Source organism: Ahaetulla prasina, chromosome 1 (genome assembly GCF_028640845.1).
Source record: "Ahaetulla prasina isolate Xishuangbanna chromosome 1, ASM2864084v1, whole genome shotgun sequence".
In the NCBI taxonomy this organism is placed as follows: domain Eukaryota; kingdom Metazoa; phylum Chordata; class Lepidosauria; order Squamata; family Colubridae; genus Ahaetulla; species Ahaetulla prasina.
The window spans coordinates 56,608,325-56,630,960 of NC_080539.1; the positions used below are offsets into that span (position 1 = coordinate 56,608,325).

Here is a 22,636-nt window from a genome sequence, read left to right on the forward strand (position 1 = left end):
TCAATATGAGAGGAGCCAGACTTTGTGGGTAGCTAAAACACAGCTGGCTCAAATAATCCATGATTTTATTGGTTTAAACAACTATCCTTAGTAATCGTTTTAGTTAATTTTTTTTTTAAAAAACGGGTGCAATTTCTTTTTCACGTTTACAAATCACATAGTGGAAGAGTTGACTTATGAAAGAAATAAAACAAGCTCAAGCCTTAATGTTAATTGTTTTTCCTTTATATATTAATAAGATCCATTACACTATCATGAAATTTATTTGGAAAGTCATGTAAAAAAAAATCCTAAAGGTGATGAATATTCACGGAACAGGAAATAAATGAACAGGAGTTAGCAGATTAACAGTTTGATTCTACTTATAATTCTGTACAAAGGATCAAGAATTTAATAGGACTTTCTCCCAGGAAAGTGGGAATAGGATTCGGCGTAAAGCATCAGTGACTCTGGGTTTCTTAAGTACGAAAAGATAGAGCAATAAACTCTTATTTAACAAGGAGGTTTTTTTAAAAAAAATACTTTTTATTAAAGAGTTTAACAATACTAAAAGTTATTACAAACTGGAATCAGAAAGAAAAAAGGAAATTTAAAGAAATACAAAGTTCAGAAACAAGGAAAAGGAAAAAAATAGGGGGAAAAAAAGGATATTTAAAGAAGTAGCTCCTGATCTTGCTTCCAGCAAGTGGTTCTGGCCATACTATGGTCTTTGCTCCTCTGGAGACATCTTAGTTTGCCATCGTCTCACCCAAAAATCTAGGACAAATATTTCCAGGTAAGTTTTTATGGGCCAGTAAAATCACTATTTATGCCATTTGAATGTATCGTATATGCTTACTTTGCATCATTAATTTTCTTTCTGCTAGCCATAGCAAAATGTAAAGAACAAGTGAGGACCATTATACTGTACCTGCTAAACAAAGGTTGTTGTGCTCAGCATATCTCTTTTCTGCAGGTTCACTAAGCACATTCAGAAGAACTCAAGTATGTTATCACTTAACTCCCTGCTTTATCCATCATCCATCATATGTTTCAGTAAAATAGCTGAGGGATTTTTAAAAAAAATTTAGAACAGTTCAGTTAATACTGTTGTACTTACAAGGGCAGATCATATATTCTGGCCATTCATGAAACATACCCACAGGGAACATGGATGGGCAATAAAGTAGCATTTTGCAAGTGTTTTTTATAAAATAGTAAATCTTAAAATGAGACCCAGTTTGATATAGTGGTTAAGGCACTAAATTAGAAACTAGGAGTCTGCATATTCTAGCCTCACCTTAGGCAAAAAGTTAACTGGGTGATTTGGGGCCAGTTATTCTTTCTCAATCCTAAGGAGAAGGCAACAGCAGAAAGAAAACTAAGCTAAGAAAACTGCAAGAACTAGTCCAGGGAGTCATCAGGCATTCAAAACTGAGCTGAAGGCACACGAAAATTGCCTTAGAACACCAATTTCATGTACTAAAATTTTAAAACTTCCTTCAAAACAAGACTACATATTACAGCTTATTTATTAGTAATTTTACAAAAAAGTTTAGCCCCTCATGGAAAAATATTGGTTCTCCTTGACATATAGGAAGCTATATAGTTCCAAATCACCCAGTTAGCTTTTTGCCTAAAGGTAAAGCTAGAATTCGCAGACTCCTAGTTTCTAATCTAGTGCCTTAACCACTATATCAAACTGACTCTCATTTTAAGATTTACTAATTTACAAAATCAATTCCTGGCAGATAGATGGGAAAGAAATGGAGATAGTGACAGATTTTATTTTCCTGGGCTCCAAGATCACCGCAGTTGGGGACTGCAGCCAAGAAATTAAAAGACACTTGCTCCTGGGGAGGAAAGCTATGGCAAATCTAGACAGTGTACTAAAAAGCAGAGACGTCACCCTGAAAACAAAAGTGCGTCTAGTCAAGGCTATGGTTTTCTCAGTTGCAATGTATGGCTGTGAAAATTGGACCATAAGAAAGGCTGAGCGCCAAAGAATTGAGGCCTTTGAACTATGGTACTGTAGAAGACTCCTAAGAGTCCCAGGGACTGCAAGGTGAACAAACAAGTCAGTCCTAGAGGAGATCAACCCTGACTGCTCCTTAGAAGGTCAGATCCTGAAGATGAAACTGAAATACTGTAGGAATTTAGCACCCCCCCCCTCCTAGAAGAATGAAATATTTTAGAAAATATTTAAAAGGCAGAATACATTTCCCTGGATGAGAAATGGAGAAACATGTTTTAAAGACAAAGCAGCTTCCTGACTCCCCCCACCTTTGTCAATGGGTCAAAGGTAGAAACTTATTCTCCCCACCTTTGTCAATGGGCCATCATCTGCAACACAATAGGACCTATCTAGCAACTGAAACTCACCACATGACACCTGGGAAGATTATATCAACCAGCAAGGCTAGCTAAGACCCCCACCCCCTGGGAGTCTGACAGCCAATCAGGGTACTCTTCCTGTGCCCCAGAAAGTTCAAAGCTCAGAGAAAGCATAAAGCCAGGGAGCGCACAGGATCTCATCCCTTTTCTGTTCAGGAACTCAAGCCATGTGATCCTGACCACCATTAAACCATCTTTCCAAGCAGCCTCCATGTTTCCAGTGTCTTTGTCCCCACTTGGAACTGAACCCAGATGGATATTTCTTCCAACAATACTTTGGCCACTTAATGAGAAGGAAGGACTCACTAGAGAAGAGCCTAATGCTGGGAAAGATTGAGGGGAAAAAGCACTTTTGCAAAATGCTACTTTATTGCCTGTCCATGTGTGTGTCTTTCATGAGTGTTTAGAATATATGATCTGCACTTGTAAATACAAATCTAAATCAGCAATGTTTATACCGACAAGCAACAGTTCCAATTGGTATCTCTCAGGGATACTTAAAAAATGGAAATTGGGTCTGCTAAGCATATGCTTAACTGCTGCGCTATTGCCATTCCACACCAACATGTTCATAGGATTGCTTCAGCAATCAAAGCAGCAAGTCAAAAATTCTACCATAAGGGTAGGGAGTAAAGTTTAGGTTACAACCCGAAACAGAAACAGCACGAGGGTACATTCAGTACAAATAGGTTGTGCTGAAAACATGCTGCCTTTTATCAATGAGCTACACAATCCAAAGCGTATTTGCATATGTTACATGTGTCATATTAAGCTGCTAGCAAGTATCTTCCCCCAAGGTGCATTCAGAGTGCAGAGCGATAATTATATTTGGATGATTAAACTAATGAATTGCATTTCCATCTGCTCAACCAATTCTCTATAGGGAAGAACCGAGTCTGGATTTTATTTTTAACTTAGCAACCTTCATAACAAATATATTAGCTACATCCTTCTCATTGCTGTAAGTATTCAAATGCAGTTAGTTAGCTCTGCTCTTTGTAAAAGAAAATATGTGCGTATCATCATCATCTGCTGGACTCTTGTTGAGCAGAAATACTGAATCTTGGCATCCAAAAGAATATCTTTATCAGAGAATATTTCAGGATAACAGGTTTTTTGATAAAGATTTTGTCTAAGATCTCCAGTACTTAGCAATATTTTATTTGTATATAATTATAATGTCTTTTAAATGAACGGAGCATCCACAGTTGCCTTCCTACTTTCTAAGACAGGTGGTATGTGTCCAACAGCTGTCTCACATGCCAGGTTTGTAAACCATCCCTCAAGTGATTTGACCAACAATTGGATCTATGAAACAAGGCTGGGATGAGATGCTATTATAGTAGTGGTGGGTTGGCAGTAAAAGTAGTCCCTGACTTATTTGTAATGCTAACTATCCACACAAATGGTGGTTTTGTTGTTTGCTGCCTTTCCTTGTCAAGGGAAGCAGTACCATTTCTGTTTCTACCTGCACGATCTATGGCTTCCTCATAGATACCCTGAGCTCTGTTTCCATAGCAGAATATATGTGTTCTTATATTATTCACCTTGAAAATTAAGAAAATTATGCTAATAAAATCCCAGCATAGCAATAATATTTTTTATTTTAAAAAGTAATTTATACCACTTCTGTGAAAACATATACATTTACATATACATTTTTAAATACAACACAAATATTTTCATTTATTAAAAAAGAAATCCTTCTGTAAAAGTAGCTTGCTTTTTTTATGTGAATGATATCGATAATTTACAGAAGATCTTTAAAAAATATCTTCAGTCATTTTTGCTGGTTTTGATAAAAATTAAGATGGGAGAAGGAGAGAGAAGACACCAATTATTTTCATCCAAAAGTTATGCTTCCAGCCTAAACTTAGCCAGGAGAGGGAGATGGTCAGAGGAATTGCTTTCATTAGGAAGTCCATTGACTCCCCACAGATCTTCCTCAGTTACCAATGACAGTCTACCCAGAAGACTCAGTCCTCCACTGAAAAGAAGTTCAGCTCCTGTCAGGAAAAAAAAAGTCTTTTTAGATATATATAGTGTGAACACATAGATACGGCTTGGCAGGCAATTCCATTTCTGCCACAGCTCTGGCCAAATCTGGATATATTATAGTGCTATCACTGAGTCCGACATGAGTAAGAATTGCATTTACTATCATGGATACTTTTCTCCAATATGGGCATCCAGATATGTGGGCCTCATATGATAACGTGAGAAAAGACTTTCCAATGAAGATGTGATGCACCAGTTGGAATATGCACAAACAACAGTCAAGAGTTTTAGCATGCTTACTTGCCAAAAGATGGTCAAATGACTGGTAACATTTTAGCACCATCTAGTGAATCATTGTCAGATATATATGTGTGTGTGTGTGTGCTGGATTATAATATACAATATATATAAATTTTCTGAAGTAGAAAAACCAGACCATATTTTATGGGATATATTATTTGTTAAAAGATATAAGCATGCAAGAGCATGCAGGAGTCCTAACATTATTTCCAGACAAAAACACTATCAGGATTAAAATAGAACATGGGTGCAATTTTTTTCAAGCCATAATAATTTTATGTGTTCACATCTGCAGCTTAAATTTAAGCAAAATAAATATGGATGAGCCAGCTAGATTTACTTTTGATCACTATTGTTCTGAGGATAGTATTTATGCAAAGAAAGAATTCACTACAATAAAGATAAGAAAAAAAATGCTGGCAAATGGAAAGCATTCATGCAAGGCTAGTATGTGGACCAATCCATCTGTTCAGTCAATACAAAAATTCAAATACAGTCTTGTGTATAAATCAACTCTCTTCTATGTCTATAGGATACTGTAAGTCAGGGGTGTCAAACCTGCATCGTCATGGTGGCGTCATGTGATGTATTGGGACTTTCCCCCCCTTTGCTAAATCAGGTGTGGGCGTGGCCAGTGTATGACGCATCTGGCTCATGGGCCGCGAGTTTGATAGCCCTGCTGTAAGCTGCAGGGAACTAAAGATACTACTTTCTACTTAGTCCACCATGGATAAAAATGTATCAAATTGGCCACAGGTTTGGTACAAGATTTGGTTACCAGGTTCCTGAGTAACATCATCCCTTGCTGCAGAATAGAAGATGTAATCTACAGTCACTGCACTTCTGGAGTGGCAGGTTGTTACTTCTGGAACTCCACTGTCAGGCAGATAATGAGAATAGACTGAAGACAATTGAAAGCGGTGATGTAAATCTGTGGGCAATCTAAAATGGAAGAGGTGTGATCAGAAACCTGAATATTCCCTGTAGTACACAATTAAAACAAACCTATCTTTCTAAATCTAAGTTATCAACATATAAAGCTACCTATGCAGACAGTCAGGAACATGACTATCTCCCTCTATTCCAGCATTTAAAGGATCGTCTGCTGATCTTCCTTTTTTTGGCTATCAAGTTGCCACAGAATAAACTAACCAAGGTTTTGTTTTATAAGATATATAAGATTTTATACATCCCTGGGTAGAAAGCTGAAACACTTTTAAGTGAAAACCTTCCCCATACTTTTTAATCAGGATTTAATAAACTTGAAACAGAGAAAGCCTATCTTTTTATTCTTTCCTTCATTGCAATTTTAGTGTGATAATATTGACCCCAATTACATAAGGTCTTAAATTACCCTTGATGATTAAGGTGAATGAATATGCTACTTTCCTTTCCCACAAATCCTGGTCTGTGTTCAATGATTTCTCTAGAATTAATTTTGCTTTAGTTTAAACTTGCATTTATAAAAATCCAGCTAAATCTGGGTGCTTAAATTAATGACAATTGAAAAGCAAATTAATAAAAATTGACAAAAATTACCTTTTTGCTAATATTAGGATCTCTTCTGACTGTTCTAAATTTGCATCTTTAGTGTCTTTGCTTTCTAGAAAAAAAGAGATGCTGGTGATAGGAATATACAAGTGACACTAGAAGCAGATAGTTTAGTATATCTATTTGGTTGAATATTCACATTTTCAGAGCCTCAGGTAGATTTCCCCCCCCAAAACTTGCTGTTTGATTATTTTAATTGGAAAGGTCAGTTTCTACAAAACTAGCTGCCCCAAGGGTGAGTCATCTGTGGCCCCATTGCAGCAGAAGCCATCTCTAATCATGATTGCTTAACACTAAAAGTGAAGTTTCCTGAAATGCCTTCCCTGCTCTCCGGGACAAAATTGCCTCAGAGGCTTGTTTGCCACCCCCCGCCCACTTCACATTGTTTAAAACAGGGATCTCCAACCTTAGCAACTTTAAGACTTGTGAACTTCAACTTCCAGAATTCCAAAACTTCCGGCTTTGCTGGCTGAGGAATTCTGGGAGTTGAAGTCCACAAGTCTTAAAGTTGCCAAGATTAGAGAGTCCTGGTTTAAAAGGGCCCTTGAAATCTGGATCTTCTTCCTGGTCTTGGGCTGGAGTGTGTGTCAGGCTATGGCTCTTTTTAGAGACTGGCAGTTTTCTTCTGGATGCCTGGTTTTTTTTTTTTTGTATTTATAATTGTTTTAAAGTTGCATGTCACTAGCCTTATAAATATAATCAATGAGATGAAACGTAGATGAAATTTTAATGTAGAAATAGATGTAAACCCCATTACAAGACTACAGGAAAGCATATGAGTGAGACTGTGTAAATCAGTAGTGAAATTCAATTTTTTTTACTACCTGTTCTGTGGGTGTGGCTTGGTGGGTGTGGCAGGGGAAGGATACTGCAAAATCTCCATTCCCTCCCCACTCCAGGGGAAGGATACTGCAAAATCCCCATTTCCTCTCCACTCCTGGGGAAAGGATATTACAAAATCTTCATTCCCACCCCACTCTGAGGCCAGCCAGAAGTGGTATTTGCCAGTTCTCCAAACTGCTCAAAATTTCCACTACTGGTTCTCCAGAACCTGTCAGAACCTGCTGGATTTCACCTCTGGTATAAATCACATATCTTACTTAAATGTTTCGCCAAGCATTATTACAGTTAAAAAAAAAAATCCCCAAAATTTGTCACAAAAATCCAGTCTTGCCCACCAACTCTGTGGCCCTCAGACCCCCTCAAAATATTAAGTCCTGTCTCTCAAACTCTATCTAACTCTGATCAATCCAATATTTTGCTTCTGTGGCAGTGGCTCTCTAGAGTCTCAGGTAGATTCGCCCCCCCCCCTAATTTCATCTGATTCTAATATTAAAAAAAAGAATAAATCAAAAATTCATATAATGACCTTCAGTAAATAAAGCAGACACTCTTATCGTGAAGCTACAAATATTGTGTACATGTTCAGATAGACTAATACAATATTATGGCTCCTTCACTTCCACTCTGTCCAAAAGTTGTCCATACCTACAGCTGAGCACTTGGAATAACTATCAAAAACAACAATCCTGGTTCTATTCAATTTGCTTTCTAGGCGCCTGTACAAACATCCAGTCTCTTAACACTTAATAATTGTCTTTGAGAGAAAAAGAATGTTCACAAAGCCACTCCCTAGTCTCAAAAAACAAAATAAAAATCTACCTCTTTCTTTTACTAGGCGTTTCTGATGTTCCTCGTACATACAATCCTGAGAAATACCAAGGCTTTGAGGCCAAATGGGAATCTTAAGTATCCTATTGCCCCTTGGGGACTGTTCCTGGCCAGACACCTTAAAAGCAAAACACAAACAAAACAAGATGTAGATATATTCTTAGAAATTATAATGTAAATCTGCTCTCTCAAAACAATCCTTCATAGCTTTGTTTTCCACCCACCAGAATAACTAGTGTCACATATAAACTTAGCTATTCTAATATTCATTCCTGACTATTATTTCAAGAATTTGGAATGTAAAAATGCACTGTCTGTTTCAAAGTATAACGTGTAGAGTCTTAACCTTGTGTAACACAGCTTTCCTCCAAGAACTCATAATAGCATCCATACGACTAAGATCTGCAGGTGTTACTGAACCAACCTTTAATGCACTGTTGTCATTCTCATTTCTGCTTTCAAATGACCTTTTGTACATATCACCCTCTTGACTGTGGCAATCCTAATGTCACAGATCAGGATAAGCTGAGGCATGGTATACAAACTTTAAAGTGTATGCCTGCTTATTCTCCATTAGAGGGGGGAAGAACTAGGGGAGAAGGGGGTGAAAAGTCCAGAAACATTGGAAGAAACAAATTCCGGGGCTTTTTAATCATATACTGTGCATGAGGATGGGTGGGGAGAGGAGAGATTCCCCATCCCCCTCCTCTGAATTTTTCCATTTCCTCATCTCAAGCCTTTCAATTCACACAGGCCTTAGTGCAATCCCCACTCCTACAATTGCTTATTGGAAGAAATTAATAATTGTTGCTGACTAATTTTCAGGGACACTTGTTTGTCTACCTTTGTTTTCACAGCAGCTTCACAAACAGGTACTTACTTTTCCTATTGCCAGACCTTCATAATTCAGCTTTCCTTCTGTCAAAAAATTGTACAGAGGAGAATGAGGGACAGAATTGAAATCACCACAGATGACAAGGGGATAAAAACACCCGTCTTCACGAATGGCAACACTGGTAATTTCTGCCAGGAGCATGGCTAGCTGGGTTAGCTTAATGTCTCCCCGCCTTGGATTATACAGAAGATGTGTATTGGCCACACAGATGGCTGTGGGGGCTTTATAGGAAAACCGAGGCTGCAGGAGCAGAACTAGCCCCACATTATCTCTATCCAAAAGTGGGATATTGTGACGGAAGAATTCCACAGGATTGGAGCAAAGAAGACTGAATTTGGAGGTCTTGAAGCATATGGCACAGCCATCAGGCTTTTGTCCTGTCCTCATTTTGTATTCACAGTGATAGCCTAGAAAAAACCAGAAAAGGACAAGTTTCATGATTTCCAAGAACTACAGCATAGAATATGAGCAAGAATTATGCCTCACGCTAAGCTGTAATGCAGTTTACTTTTGATTTACGGCACCAGGTGAACCTGTTTCATTACAGGAGATTTAACAAAGCATGGATAAAGAAGTCAGGGGTTAGCACAATGTGACAATTCAACATTTATGATTTAATAAAAATAGTTAAGCAAAACAATTTAGCATCATGGTTAGGCAGAAATGATTGGGCAGAATACATGTTTCACAATGAGCAAATTCTGAAGAATTAATGGCACATAAAAGAATTTATTATATACTTTCACATATTTAAAAGCATTTGTTGGCTTGCTAATAGGATTATTTATTAGGTTTATATTAGAGTGGGTTAGGGAAGAGAGCAAACCTATTAGGTATTGCTGCTTTCTTACAAATTGCTTACTTTTCAGTACAGAAACTGTGCTGGGGGTAGGTACCTCAGGGGTATAAACTGAGGAAGAGCACTCCATATAGTTTTATAATTAAGTAAATAAGTTAACTGTTTTACTATGCAGGATTTTTTTGGTTACATATAATTGAAGTACAGTACCTAGGGCTTCCAAGCTTGGCTTGATTTCTACTCCATATTGGTCTTCTTGGACTTCCTGCAAACAAAGTACCTGTGTGGGGAAACAGGTTATCAACAGTGAAAGATCCATGTCATCACCTAACATTACTATTATGACAATTTTAGAAGTGATTTGAATTCTAATTAACACTGTAATAAAAATTAATGCAGATAATTCAACACTAAATAAAAGGATTGATGAAAAGGACTGTATACAGTCCAAGCAAAGTTAAGAATTTCCAAGTCTTACTGATTTCAAAGAGACAGAGTTAATATACATATAGCTTTTCCAGCAAAAGCAATGGGACATTTAGATGGTTATAATGCTGTGCACATTTATGTAACTACTACTAGGCTCAGGGTAGCATACAGTGCTAAAAGAAACACATTTTCTGCAAAAGTATTGGATTTTTCAATGTTCTTCCACTTGAAAGGAATCCACTTCTAAGTAAACATAAGTAACAGTGTGCTGCAAGAAAATAAGTCAAGATTCAGGAAGAAAATTCTTCATTTTGATATCAGATTTGTCAGAGATAAGGTATAGTGTATTTTGAAACACTATATCTCCTGAGATTATATTAGCCCTGACCCTGCTAGCTTTTTGAAAAACTTTGAAGGCCTGGAATTGTTCCTAGACATGGGAGTTAGGAGATCAGTTGGAGCACACCGGGTATTCTTATTGATTGCATTTATTTTTATTCTAGCAGTTATTGTACATTTTATATATTGTTATTTTATACGGTGTTTTTACCTTTTGATAGCCACCAAGTCACTAGGGCAAGGTAGGGGCCATATAAATCTAATTAAATGAATAAAAATTGTAAATAAATTATATCACATATATGTTCAATTTTATTTAAACTTGTAATATGCAAAATGCACCTGTGTACGTTTATTATCAGTAAAAACAATACCATGTATCAATGACCAGTTTTCTTACTGGCAGCTTTCTACTTACATCTGCATCAAGTTGTTTGATATCTGCAAGAATGTTGGGAAAGCGATAATTCCAAGCTAGTATTTGCTGCTGGCAGTGTTTGTAGAGGTGGGGATTGTATTCTAATAAATCCTGGGAAAGAATGTTATATGACATTACAGTAAAATCAAATGTGGCCTGTGGGTCTTTATCATCTTGGCTGAGCTGCATCTTGTCTCCAATAATTGTTTTTTTACTTTGATGGCAAAAGTATTCCCAATGTCTCTTGATCAATCCTGGCAAAACACAATAAATCAAGGGATGGAAATAAGGTTTAAATTAATTTATATATTTGAATTTAAATTAATTATAGGTCTAGGAAGTTAATATAAATCTACTCAAATTTGGATCTATTTATCAGATGCAGAGCAGGAACAGTGCATAAACAATAACCAAGAAGAAATCTAGAAGATGCAAAGTTATTTTTTTCTTATTGTATAATATTGCTATTTTCCATTAATACTGACTCCCATTAAAAAGGTGGGGGCATCTTTATTGTCAGAATTGTTTATTCATAGCATAGCAAGATTACGTAAAAGATTCCTCAAGGTATCTTTAAGAAATAATTTCATATACTTAGATCCCCCAAAATGTGCTCTGGGATATCTATATGATTCTAGTAATTAAGGTTCTTTGAAAGAGAGGTAATAAAAATATACACATTAATGAAGTAATTATGAATAGTTTTAAGTATCTGAATAAATGCCAGTCAATGTACTTGAAGAAGAGAGGAACTAAAATCAGATGATATCCTGTTGTTCCTCCGAAGAACTTACAGCAGGCATTGGGCAACAATATATCTTTTTCAAAGTCTCGCTCAATGTGTTGGATTAGGGGACCTGTTTACTTAGGTTACTTATGGGACTGCCGATCCACTGATCTCTGCCCATCCCATTTGATCTGGCAGTGGGAATGTTCTGGATCTTCTGATGAAGCAATGTCACCTGATGGATTCCAGGAAGTATACCTTTCCTCCCATAGGCACCTGCACCTGCTCTATGAAGCAAGCTGCCGTCCAAAATTGCAGAAGACCCAACCCAATTGGCCTGTAGTGGTTCTTTGCTCAGGAATGTTACTTATGGGGGCTCTGATATATGTGTACGTGCATTGTATATGATCTGACATTTTCATGGGGGTTCTTTTCTTTGTTGGGGCGGGGGTTCTTTTGGGGGCATTCTTGGTTGATTATATTTTTATTCTGTTCATCATCCAGAGTTGGGCAATCATAAAAATTAGACTATCCAAATCTATCTACACTCCAATATAATAAATATAATAAATCAATATAATAAAATGCCATATTACTTTTTAGTTTTGGAGTGTTTTCTTCTTTAAGCGGAGATGATGATTTTTCATTTAAAGAAGATACGTTTATCTTTTTTTCAACACTGCAACTAATGTCCTGTACTTCGCTCTCTCTTCTTTTTTTAAAAACTGGTTCACAGTCCTCGGATTTCATTTTTGCAGTACAAAAATGAATGGAATAGTTTTGCCAGAGATTGGGAGAAAGTTGCAAGTTCCAGAAAAGGGGAAGTCTCCAATTCTCTCCAAAATTCTGAAGATTCAAATGTGGGTAGCAAGCCCAGGAATAGTACTCCACACACTTTAGGCACTGAAAAGCTTGAGCATTCTGGAGATATCTTTGAAGATGATTCCGGTAAAAGACCCAATCTCTAACCAGCCTGTGAACGTGGCGGGACAGCATGGGATATCTAGAAAAAAAGCAACAGTAGTTAGATTTCTGTAATATAAAATTTAAGATGGAAAGGAGGAAGAATAAATGGAGAAGGAAAAGAGGAAAAAGGTTACAATAATCTAAAAATTTAGATTTGCATAATGTTTAAGACAGCTGTGCATAAACATCACTTACTGGCATCAATATTTCAGTATGGGAAAGTGTAGGTAAAAGACAGTTGCTGGGTCATGAGTGGGAGGATATTTCTGCTTTCACATACATTTTGTGGTACAGGTACTACTTGATTGACAATTATTTGTATAGGAATTGTTCAAAATTACAATAGCACTGAAAAAAGTGACTTACCGGTACTACCAGGGGCCAGAATAGCTCAGGCTGTTAAGAAGCCTGTTATTAGAACACAGTAGCCTGCAATTACTGCAGGTTCAAGCCCGGCCCAAGGTTGACTCAGCCTTCCATCCTTTATAAGGTAGGTAAAATGAGGACCCAGATTGTTGGGGGGGCAATAAGTTGACTTTGTAAAAAATATACAAATAGAATGAGACTATTGCCTTATACACTGTAAGCCGCCCTGAGTCTTCGGAGAAGGGCGGGATATAAATGTAAACAAAAAAAACACACACACACACAAAAAACTACCAGTTCTCGCACTTACAACCATTGCAGGATATTTACAGTCATGCAATCAAAATCCAGGCATTTGGCAACTGGCATATATTTATGATGGTTGCAGCCTTGGGTTCATTCAAGGCTTTGCGGACCACCGGCCAAATGACTTGCAAATGACTGATCCACTGCTTTAAGGGTCATATCTGGTTCATGGGAGGATAACTCGGGCATAGCATTAAATTCTTGCCCCTGAAAAGAGTAAAACCTGTGGTGGCATGAACTGCATTATTATAGGCTATTTCTGCAGAAAGCGGTAGTTCAGTCCAGTTGTCCTGCTGGTGATTAATAAAACAGCACAGATGCTGTTCCAGAACTGAGTTCATTCGTTCCGTGGCTCCGTTTGTCTGCAGATGATGACTAGAACGAAGTCCCTAATCGGTCCCAGTAGATTCAAAAAAGTTTTCCAGAACTTGGATGTGAATTGGACCCCCCCTGTCCGAAATAATACATTGTAGGGCACCATGCAAGAGGTAAATGTGGACCAAAAACAGTTTAGCCAAGGTTTTAGTTGTAGGGATCTTTTGGCATGGGACAAAAGATCTGTGACAATCCAGATCACTGTGTTTCCAGAACTCTCAGGCAATTCAACAATGAAATCCATGGAGATCTCTCTCCATGGTGCTGAAGGGTCATCTATCGGCTGCAGTAGACTGGGCTTTTTCCCCTGCTTGCGTTTAGTGGCAGCGCAAATGGGGCAGCTTGCTACATAACTTTCTATGTCCTTTTTTAATGAGGGCCACAAGAATTGCCACTTCAGTAAATGTAATGTTTTTCAAAACCAAAGTAACCAGTTAATTTGGAGTCATGACAACCTTGCATAGTTCTCAGCTTTTCCGTAGCTCGGACATATATTTCCCACCCAAGTTAATCCCTCTTTTATTATGCAAGTAGCTTTATTGGCACTAAATCACTCATCCCTTTCTAAGGCTTTTTTGAAATCTGTGGTGGTGCCATTGTCTAAGCATGTGACAAACTTAGCTGCTAATTGGGAGTTTGGGATCATAGGCTTAATTACTTCCGCCTTGTTGTATTGCAGTAGTCTGGACAAGGCATGTGCCAAAAAGTTTTTCCCTCCCAGGAAATACTTCAAATTAATTTTTTTTTAATTTGCATTTATATCCCGCCCTTCTCCGAAGACTCGGCTTACACTATGTTAAGCAATAGTCTTCATCCTATTTGTATATTTATATATAAAGTCAACTTATTGCCCCCAACAATCTCGGTCCTCATTTTACCTACCTTATAAAGGATGGAAGGCTGAGTCAACCTTGGGCCTGGTGGGACTTGAACCTGCAGTAATTGCAGGCAGCTGCTGTTAATAACAGACTGTCTTACCAGTCTGAGCCACAGAGGCCCTATTAAATTAAATTAAAGCATTGGAAATACTGTACCCACCGGATTTGTTTTGGTGACATTTTCTGTGGGGTTTTGAGTGCTTCCAAGTTCTTGTGGTCGGTCCATACTTGGAAAAGTATTTTACTTCCTTCCAACAAATGTCTCCAAGTTAGGAGTGCCCACCTAACTGCAAAAGCCTCCTTTTCCGAAATTGCCCATCTCTGTTCAGTTTCATTTAACTTCCTAGAGATGTATGCACATGGTTGCAATTTGCCTTCTTCATTCTCTTGGAGTAAAACAGCACCGACTGCCACATCGCTGGCATCGGCCTGGATTACAAATGGTTTCTCTGGGTCTGGGTGTTTTAATACAGATTCAGATGAAAAAAGTTTTTTCAGTTTTTCAAATGCCGCTTGGCAGTCCATAGTCCAAGTCAGTGATTGACTAGGTTTCGGTTTGTCTACCTCCTTGGTTTTTAACAGATTTGTAATCAGTAATGCTATTTGGGCAAAAAGGATAAACTGCCTATAAAAGTTAGTGAACCCCAGGAAGCTCTGCAATTGTTTGTGAGTAGGGGGGGGGTTTCCCACTCGAGGACTGCTCTGACTTTTGCGGGGTCCATTTCCATCCCCTGGTGAGAGATTCTATACCCTAGGAAATCTATCTTATCTTGGTAAAAATCACATTTGGAAAATTTGGCAAACAATTTAGCTGCCCTTAATTTCTTCAAAACCTCCTGCACCAATTTAACATGTTGTGTCCTAGTTTCAGTATAAATCATTATATCATCAAGATCAACCAAAACTCCCTTATACAAGTGCTCATGCAGCATTTCATTAATTAGCTGCATGAAAATAGAAGGAGTCCCAATGGCAAAACCTTGAACTGAAAATATCCTAGCGGACAATTAAACACTGTTTTCTATTCATCCCCTTCTCAGATCCTGATCTGGTAATAAGCCTCCTGCAAGTCTAGTATAGAAAAGAATATCCCTATGGGGGGGAAGTTCATCTGAGGCCTCTTTGTTGAAAATATCCATCAATATCCATCATATTGCGGACATCCAGTAAGGGTCCATTCGCCACAGCCGTAGCTACCTCCTAACTCTGCGGTATTTCAGGCTGGTGGGGTTCCTTGTTCCAAATTAATTCATCATTAGGGAATTGGAGGGTCCCCTCTGTCCAGTCCACCCTTGTGTTCCACTTCTTTAACCAGGTTAGCCCCAGAACTAGGGCCCAGTCCATCCCTGGTGTCACAATGAAAGTAATGGTTTCAGAGTGATTTACCATTGTTAGTTAGAGTGGTTCAGTGGCAAATGTGGCTGGGGCTCCCCCTGCAACAGACCCATCAAGTTGGCAGAATGAGACTGGAGTTTTTAGTGGCCTTAGCTGAATGCCCAGTTCCCCGATCAGAGTCAGGCTTATTAGGTTTCTTGTGCACCCAGAATCTAGCAATGCTTCAAGCCTCACTTTTCCCCCTGTTACTGGAATTAACAGTTCTATAGGGGTTGTAAAGTGTTCAAAGGCTCACCAAAGGCTCTTTGTAGTCGCTCTCCAACTGACTGGGTTCCTCCACTGGAGGGGTTAGAATTCCTTGCACTATAATTGATTCCTGCGGGAACTCCATGACCGCATAGCTCTTCAGGGAGATATCTTTGGTGGTGGCTTTGAGGGTTTCCCTCTGACCTGCTTTTTTCCCTTTTGGGTGGATATTCTCACATGGCACTCATTTGCGCAGTGACCTTCCTTCCCACAATGGAAGTAGGCAACTGAGTGTGGCAGGGCAGAGTTAGGTTTGGTTTTCTCCCTTCTTCCTTCTGGCGGGGATCTCTTCCAGGAGGGATACTGGTTTTGAGCTTGGTCGACTTCCGCTTCCTCAGCCAAGACACACCAATTATGCAAGCAGACTGGGGCTCCAAGGGCAACTTAGGCATTGTACAGGTCATCATTTAAGCCACCTTTGAACCAACTCACAAGTATTTTCTCTGGCCAATCTACGTGGCAAGTCAGATCACGAAACTCTTTGATGTACTCAGTGACTGGACGGCATCCCTGTCTGATGTGCCTTATGCGATCTCTAGCCTTGCAGTCAGCTAGGGGGTTCTCAAATCTCCGTCTCAGAGCTGTCATGAAATGGTTGAAGTAGTGGAGTTCTGGTGCATCTGCATTATGGAGGCTCACCATCCAAGGTGCAGCTGATCCTTCTAGAGCCAGGGTGACAACTCTGACTTTGGCGCCTTCTGTAGGAAGATCTCTCCCATACTCCTGCATTTGCACAGTATGTGTGCAAAGAAAAATCCCAGTTGCTGGGGATTCCCATCGAATTTGATGCCAAGAGGGGCCACCTTCCGTTTTAAGGGTGGAAGCCATCTCTCGTCGAGTTGCAAGCCTTGTTTTGCGTTGAGATGTCTCTTGGCCGAATCTTCCATGGTGAAAATGGGTTCATCAGTAGACCCCCCAGTTTCAGTCAATGCCCCTGGGGTTGAGGATCCCTTTCGTTTATCAGTAGTCTCCTTTTGTACTCCTAATTGGCCTGCAGCACAAGCCTGGGTGTCCTGGATCCGCATGCCATGAATGGCCTCCGTCATGAGGTTCATGGCTTCCCTCAGGAGTTGGTTGGGCCGGTCTGGGGCTCCTTTAGTTCATCATTGTTGTAAAGGACTCCCAACTCCTGCTTCCAACCAGGTCATTGCCTCCCATGGGTGAGGGTGACATCTTTGATTCTGCCCTCCCAACCTTCCATCTTCCCAACATTGATGGACCACCTCAGCTTGGCAGCGTTGCTTGAGGCAATGTTCTCCTCGACCCAAGCATTGAGGGCCTCAATTGAGATTTTAGGGGATGGGGTTCTCCCTCAGTCTTCAGCCTCTTTGTGGTCACTGTACTGGGCAGGCATGGTGTGCATGGTCCCCACAGTAGGGCTGTTACCTCTCCGGGTTGACCAGCTTGCAGTTCTTGCCTAATGTAAGGTCTTGCCTCTCCAATCTTCCCAAGAAAGAAGGACTCTTAAAACTACAGTTGTTCCAAAAGGAGCTTTTATTGGAAGGTTTGTGATAACAAGAGATCTAGGCCAGGGGTCCCCAACCTTTTGGATCTCAGGGACCACCAAGTTCATAATTTTAAATCCCGCAGACCACTAATACAAATCCAGAGCACCGCTTTCTGAAGCACCTGGACTCCAAGTGACTGGATGGGGTCCTTCAGGTACCCTCTCTCTTCTCTCTTTCTCTCTCATTCTCTCTCTCTCTCTCCCCCTCTCTTTCTCCCACTCATTCTCACATTCTCTCTCTGTCTCTCTCCCTCTCGTTTATTTATTTATTATTTATTTATTTAATCGTATTTATATACCGCCCTATCTCCCAAGGGACTCAGGGCGGTTTACAGGCACTAAAAACAGATAAATAGAATATAAATACAATATAAAACATTTAAAAAAACTTATTCTAAAACCCGTCCAATTAAAAATAGAAATAAAACCCAATTTAAAACCCAAAATTTAAAATCTAGCTCAGTCCTGCACAATTAAATAAGTATGTTTTAAGCCCGCGGCGGAAGGTCCGAAGGTCCGAAAGCTGACGAAGTCCGGGGGGTAGATCGTTCCAGAGGGTGGGAGCCCCCACAGAGAAGGCCCTTCCCCTGGGCGTCGCCAGCCGACATTGCCTCGCTGACGGCACCCTGAGGAGACCCTCTCTGTGAGAGCGCACGGGACGGTGGGAGGTATTCGGTCGCAGTAGGCGGTCCCGTAAATAACCCGGCCCAATGCCATGGAGCGCTTTAAAGGTGGTCACCAAAACCTTGAAGCGCACCCGGAAGGCCACAGGAAGCCAGTGCAGTCTGCGCAGGATAGGTGTCATATGGGAGCCACGAGGGGCTCCATCTATCACCCGCGCAGCTGCATTCTGGACTAACTGTAGCCTCCGGATGCCCCTCAAGGGGAGCCCCATGTAGAGAGCATTGCAGTAATCCAGGCGAGACGTCACGAGTGCGTGAGTAACCGTGGATAGGGCATCCCGGTCCAGAAAGGCGCAACTGGCGTACCAGGCGAACCTGGTAGAACGCTCTCCTGGAGACGGCCGTCAAATGCTCTTCTAGAGACAGCCGTTCATCCAGGAGGGCGCCTAAGTTGCGGACCCTCTCCATCGGGGCCAATGACTTGCCACCGATGTTCAGCCGCTGGATTTAGCTGACTGTACCGGGATGCCGCATCCACAGCCACTCTGTCTTGGCGGGATTGAGCTTGAGCCTGTTTCTCCCCATCCAGACCCGTCGGCCTCCAGACACGGGACAGCACTTGATAACCGTTGGGGTGGTTCGGTGTAGAAAAGTACAGCTGAGTATCATCCGCATACAGCTGATACTTCACACGAAACCACTGATGATCTCACCCAGCGGTTTCATGTAGATGTTAAACAGAAGGCGAGAATCGACCCCTGCGGCACCCCACAAGTGAGGCGCCTCGGGGCGACCTCTGCCCCTGTCAACACCGACTGCGACGGTCGGAGAGATAGGAGGAGAACCACCGATGGCGGTGCCTCCCACTCCCAATCCCCCCAACCGGCGCAGCAGGATACCATGGTCGATGGTATCGAAAGCCGCTGAGAGGTCTAATAGGACCAGGGCAGAGGAACAACCCCTATCCCTGGCCCTCCAGAGATCATCTACCAACGCGACCAAAGCCGTCTCCGTGCTGTAACCGGGTCGGAAACCGGACTGGAACGGGTCTAGATAGACAGTTTCATCCAGGTGCAAGGGAAGCTGATATGCCACCATACTCTCTACAACCTTCGCCGCAAAGCGAAGGTTGGAGACCGGACGATAATTACCTAAAACAGCCGGGTCCAGGGAAGGCTTCTTAAGGAGGGGCCTCACCACCGCCTCTTTCAAGGCGGCCGGGAAGACACCCTCCACCAAAGAAGCGATCGTAATCGCCTGGAGCCAGCCTCGTGTCACCTCCCGAGTGGCCAGCACCAGCCAGGAGGGGCACGGGTCCAGTAAACACGTGGTGGCATTCAGCCTACCCAGCAACCTGTCCATGTCCTCGGGAGCCACAGGGTCAAACTCATCCCAAATAATGTCGCCAAGACCACCCTCGAGCGTCTCACCGCATCACGCAATCTTGGTCCAGACCATCCCGAAGCTGAGCGATTTTATCGTATAGATAACCGTTAAACTCCTCAGCCCGTCCCTGCAACGGGTCATCCCGCTCCCCTGATGAAGGAGGAGCGAGTCACCAAACAGGGCGGCGGGCGGTTATCTGCCGATGCAATGAGGGAGGAGGCGTAGCTACGCCTCGCTTCCCTCAGTGCCACTAGGTAAGTCCTAGTATAGGACTTCACTAGTGTCCGATCAGCTTCCGAACGGCTAGACCTCCAGGAACTCTCTAGGCGTCTTCTCCGCGCTTCATCCCCTCAGCTCCTCGGAGAACCAAGGAGCCGGTTGGGCCCTGCGCCGGGTCAGAGGCCGCAAAGGCACGACTCGGTCTAAGGCCCCGCCGCCCGCTCCCAGGCCGCCACAAGTTCCTCGGCCGGGCCGTGAGCCAGACCCTCAGGAAATGGCCCAAGCTCCGTCCGGAACCCATCCGGGTCCATCAGGCGCCTGGGACGGAACCAACGTATCGGCTCCGTCTCCCTGCGGTGGTGAATGGCGGTCAGAAAGTCCAGGCGAAGAAGAGAGTGATCTGACCATGACAAAGGTTCAGTGACTATTTCCTTTAAGTCCAGATCTCTCAACCACTGACCAGAGAGAAAAATCAGGTCCAGAGTGCCACCCCCAATGTGAGTAGGGCCATCAATTACCTGGGTCAGGTCCAAGGCCGTCATGGAAGCCGTGAACTCCCGAGCCGCTGTCGATGACGGGCCGGAAGATGGCAAGTTAAAGTCCCCCATGACTAAAAGTCTGGGGGTCTCAACTGCCACCCCGGCCAGCACCTCCAGGAGCTCGGGCAGGGCAGCTGTCACGTAGCATTCTCATTCTGATTCTCTCTCTGATTCTCTTTCATTCTGTCTCTCTGATTCTCTCTCTTTCATTCTCTGTCTCTTTGTCTCTCATTCTCTCTCATTCTGATTCTCTGTCTGTCTCTCTCTCTCTCTCTCATTCTCTTTTTCTCTCTTTCATTCTGTCTCTTTTTCTCTATTTCATTTTACGTGGCATCAGCATTCCGCCTCGGTATATTTGCCCAGCTGGTGGTGCAAAGCAGCCCTCATCTCCTGCTGCTTGGGACTCGGAGTGGTAAACAGCATCTGGTCTGGAGAGCAGCTGAATTTTGCTCTGCATCGCAGACACCAGATCAGCCCCCTGCAAGCTCTCGTCTCTTGAGGAGCCTGGGCGAAGTTTCCCATGCTGCTTCAGCGAGTGAGTTTCCCATACTGCTTCAGCGAGTGCTCTTCAAGAGATGAGAGCTTGCAGGGGGCTGATCTGGCATCCGCAATGGACAGCAAATTCCGGCTGCTCCCTGGACCAGTCGCCATTTACCGCTCCGACTCCCAAACATCAGGACACGAGGGCTGCTTTGCGCCACTGGCTGGGCAAATATACCGAAGTGGAATGCTGATGCTGCACAAGTGCAAGTAATGCTTTGCTCCCACAGCTTCCAGCCATCGCAATCGCTGCTCCGGCCCACTTGCGCCACCCCTCCCCCATCATGGCAACAGCACCATTATTTCATTCCAGACGAAGAGGGTTGCACTCCTTTTTTCTGTATTACATGTGCCACCCCAGGGCAGAGATGTCCAGCCCCGCCACGGCCAGTCCCATTTTCCAGAGCTGTAGTAATCACACTCACAGGACTGGCACATTGGTTATCCCAGAGCAGCTCCTCCACCATGGAGATTTCTCCACGGACCACCAAAATTTTCTCGTGGATCACCGGTTGGTGACCACTGATCTAGGCAAGAACTGAAGCTTCTCACTTACAACTAGTTTTTAAAGCAATGCTAACCAAGCCCCTCCCACACTACATCATTGCAAGGAAACAGAAACAGATACTTCATATATAGATTAACACAGTAATGCAAAAACAGAAACAGAAACTTCATATAGAAATTAGCACAGTAGTGCAGGAAACAGAAACTGGAAACAGAAACAGAAACAGAAACTTCATACACAGACCACTCCATTCCTCCCCCACTTCCTCCCACAAAAATGCCAGCGTTCCTGTAGAAATATCTGGAACCTGACAAATATAAATCTTTCCATTCCCCACTATCTTCCAGCTTCGCTAAGAAGCTGAAGAAGCTTCTTAGATGAGAAGCAAAACGTCCTCAAAGAAAACACAAGAAAGTCCAGTTGCCTCCTGAAAAAAACACCTTTGGGACAACCATGACCTGGATGACTGAGAATCTTTACAGACTTTTAACCCTGCCTGTATATAGAGAAATGCTGCTTGGTTAATGATTGTCTGTTTCACTATCGATAAAGGAGAGTATTTGTAGATCAGGGGTGAAATGAGGGGTCCTTGGTGCTCTTTGCGCTTGTTTCCCTCCAGACATTTCATTACCCAAACTAAGTAACACGCTAGCACTGATGATGTTACCTAGTTTGGGTTATGAAACGTCTGCAAGAAAACACCATCCTCCACATCCTATCCCGAGCAGGTTAAACCAGCAGTTCTGATCCTTCTGGCCAGCGTTCCACGGTGATGCTTGACTACAGTGACCATACATATCAAGGGAGGGAGTGATGTGAGTTGTAGTCCAACATATCCGATGGCACTAGGCTTTGGGGAGTCTGCCCTAGGCCACGAGGGAGGTCCGTATCTTTACCTCCGAGAGGGCCGCTTCCGCTCTCCCGGCCAGACCTCTGCTCTCCACCGTCACTCGCCCGACGGGTCATCTCAGGCCGCCGCCTCTTTCATTCACCGCGCGCGATCAGGATTCAGCCCCGCGCGTGCTCCAAACCAGCCACTCCTCCCGTCAGAACAAAGCCCACCTGTTTCTCCGACCCCCTTTCTCACCACCTCTCCTTTCGCTTCGGCGCATGGGACTTGTGGTTTTATTTTTTCCCCACGGGCGTGACTTTCGCTCGCGTTTCCGTAGACTCACGAAAAAGAAGCGGCTGAGAAACTCTCTTTGGGTTCTTTTAAACCCCTCCTATTTCCCCCGGTTAGGAAACTGCTTGGGAATCCTTCAGTTGTGCTGAAGGATCGCGA

At 42.3% G+C, this 22,636-nt stretch overlaps 1 protein-coding gene across 3 annotated transcripts; it reads right to left on the minus strand.

The window, feature by feature from the left end:
- Positions 1–1,240: 1,240 nt before the first annotated feature.
- Positions 1,241–22,601, minus strand: ANGEL2 (angel homolog 2). 3 transcript variants are annotated; one of them, XM_058165370.1, is made up of 9 exons: positions 22,417–22,601; positions 12,097–12,503; positions 10,774–11,027; positions 9,798–9,867; positions 8,774–9,195; positions 7,885–8,011; positions 6,211–6,274; positions 5,450–5,613; positions 1,241–4,379 (listed from the first exon to the last, which is right to left on the minus strand). In XM_058165370.1, the coding sequence occupies exons 1-9, from the start codon at positions 22,464–22,466 to the stop codon at positions 4,228–4,230; spliced, it is 1,710 nt and encodes a 569-aa protein (XP_058021353.1). In that variant the 5' UTR covers positions 22,467–22,601; the 3' UTR covers positions 1,241–4,227. The 3 variants fall into 3 exon arrangements, with proteins under 3 accessions (XP_058021353.1, XP_058021355.1, XP_058021356.1); XM_058165372.1 differs by having other exon boundaries at positions 22,251–22,544; XM_058165373.1 differs by lacking the exons at positions 5,450–5,613; positions 6,211–6,274.
- Positions 22,602–22,636: the final 35 nt, after the last annotated feature.

Coding starts and splice junctions, on each gene's coding strand:
- ANGEL2 (XM_058165370.1), bottom strand. CDS start 22,466: ATGCGCCGAAGCGAAAGGAGAGGTGGTGAGAAAGGGGGTCGGAGAAAC. Junction 12,504..22,416: donor AAAGGGGGTCGGAGAAACAG/GTGGGCTTTGTT, acceptor CTTTTTTTCTAG/ATATCCCATGCTGTCCCGCC. Junction 11,028..12,096: donor AAACACTCCAAAACTAAAAA/GTAATATGGCAT, acceptor GTGTTTTGCCAG/GATTGATCAAGAGACATTGG.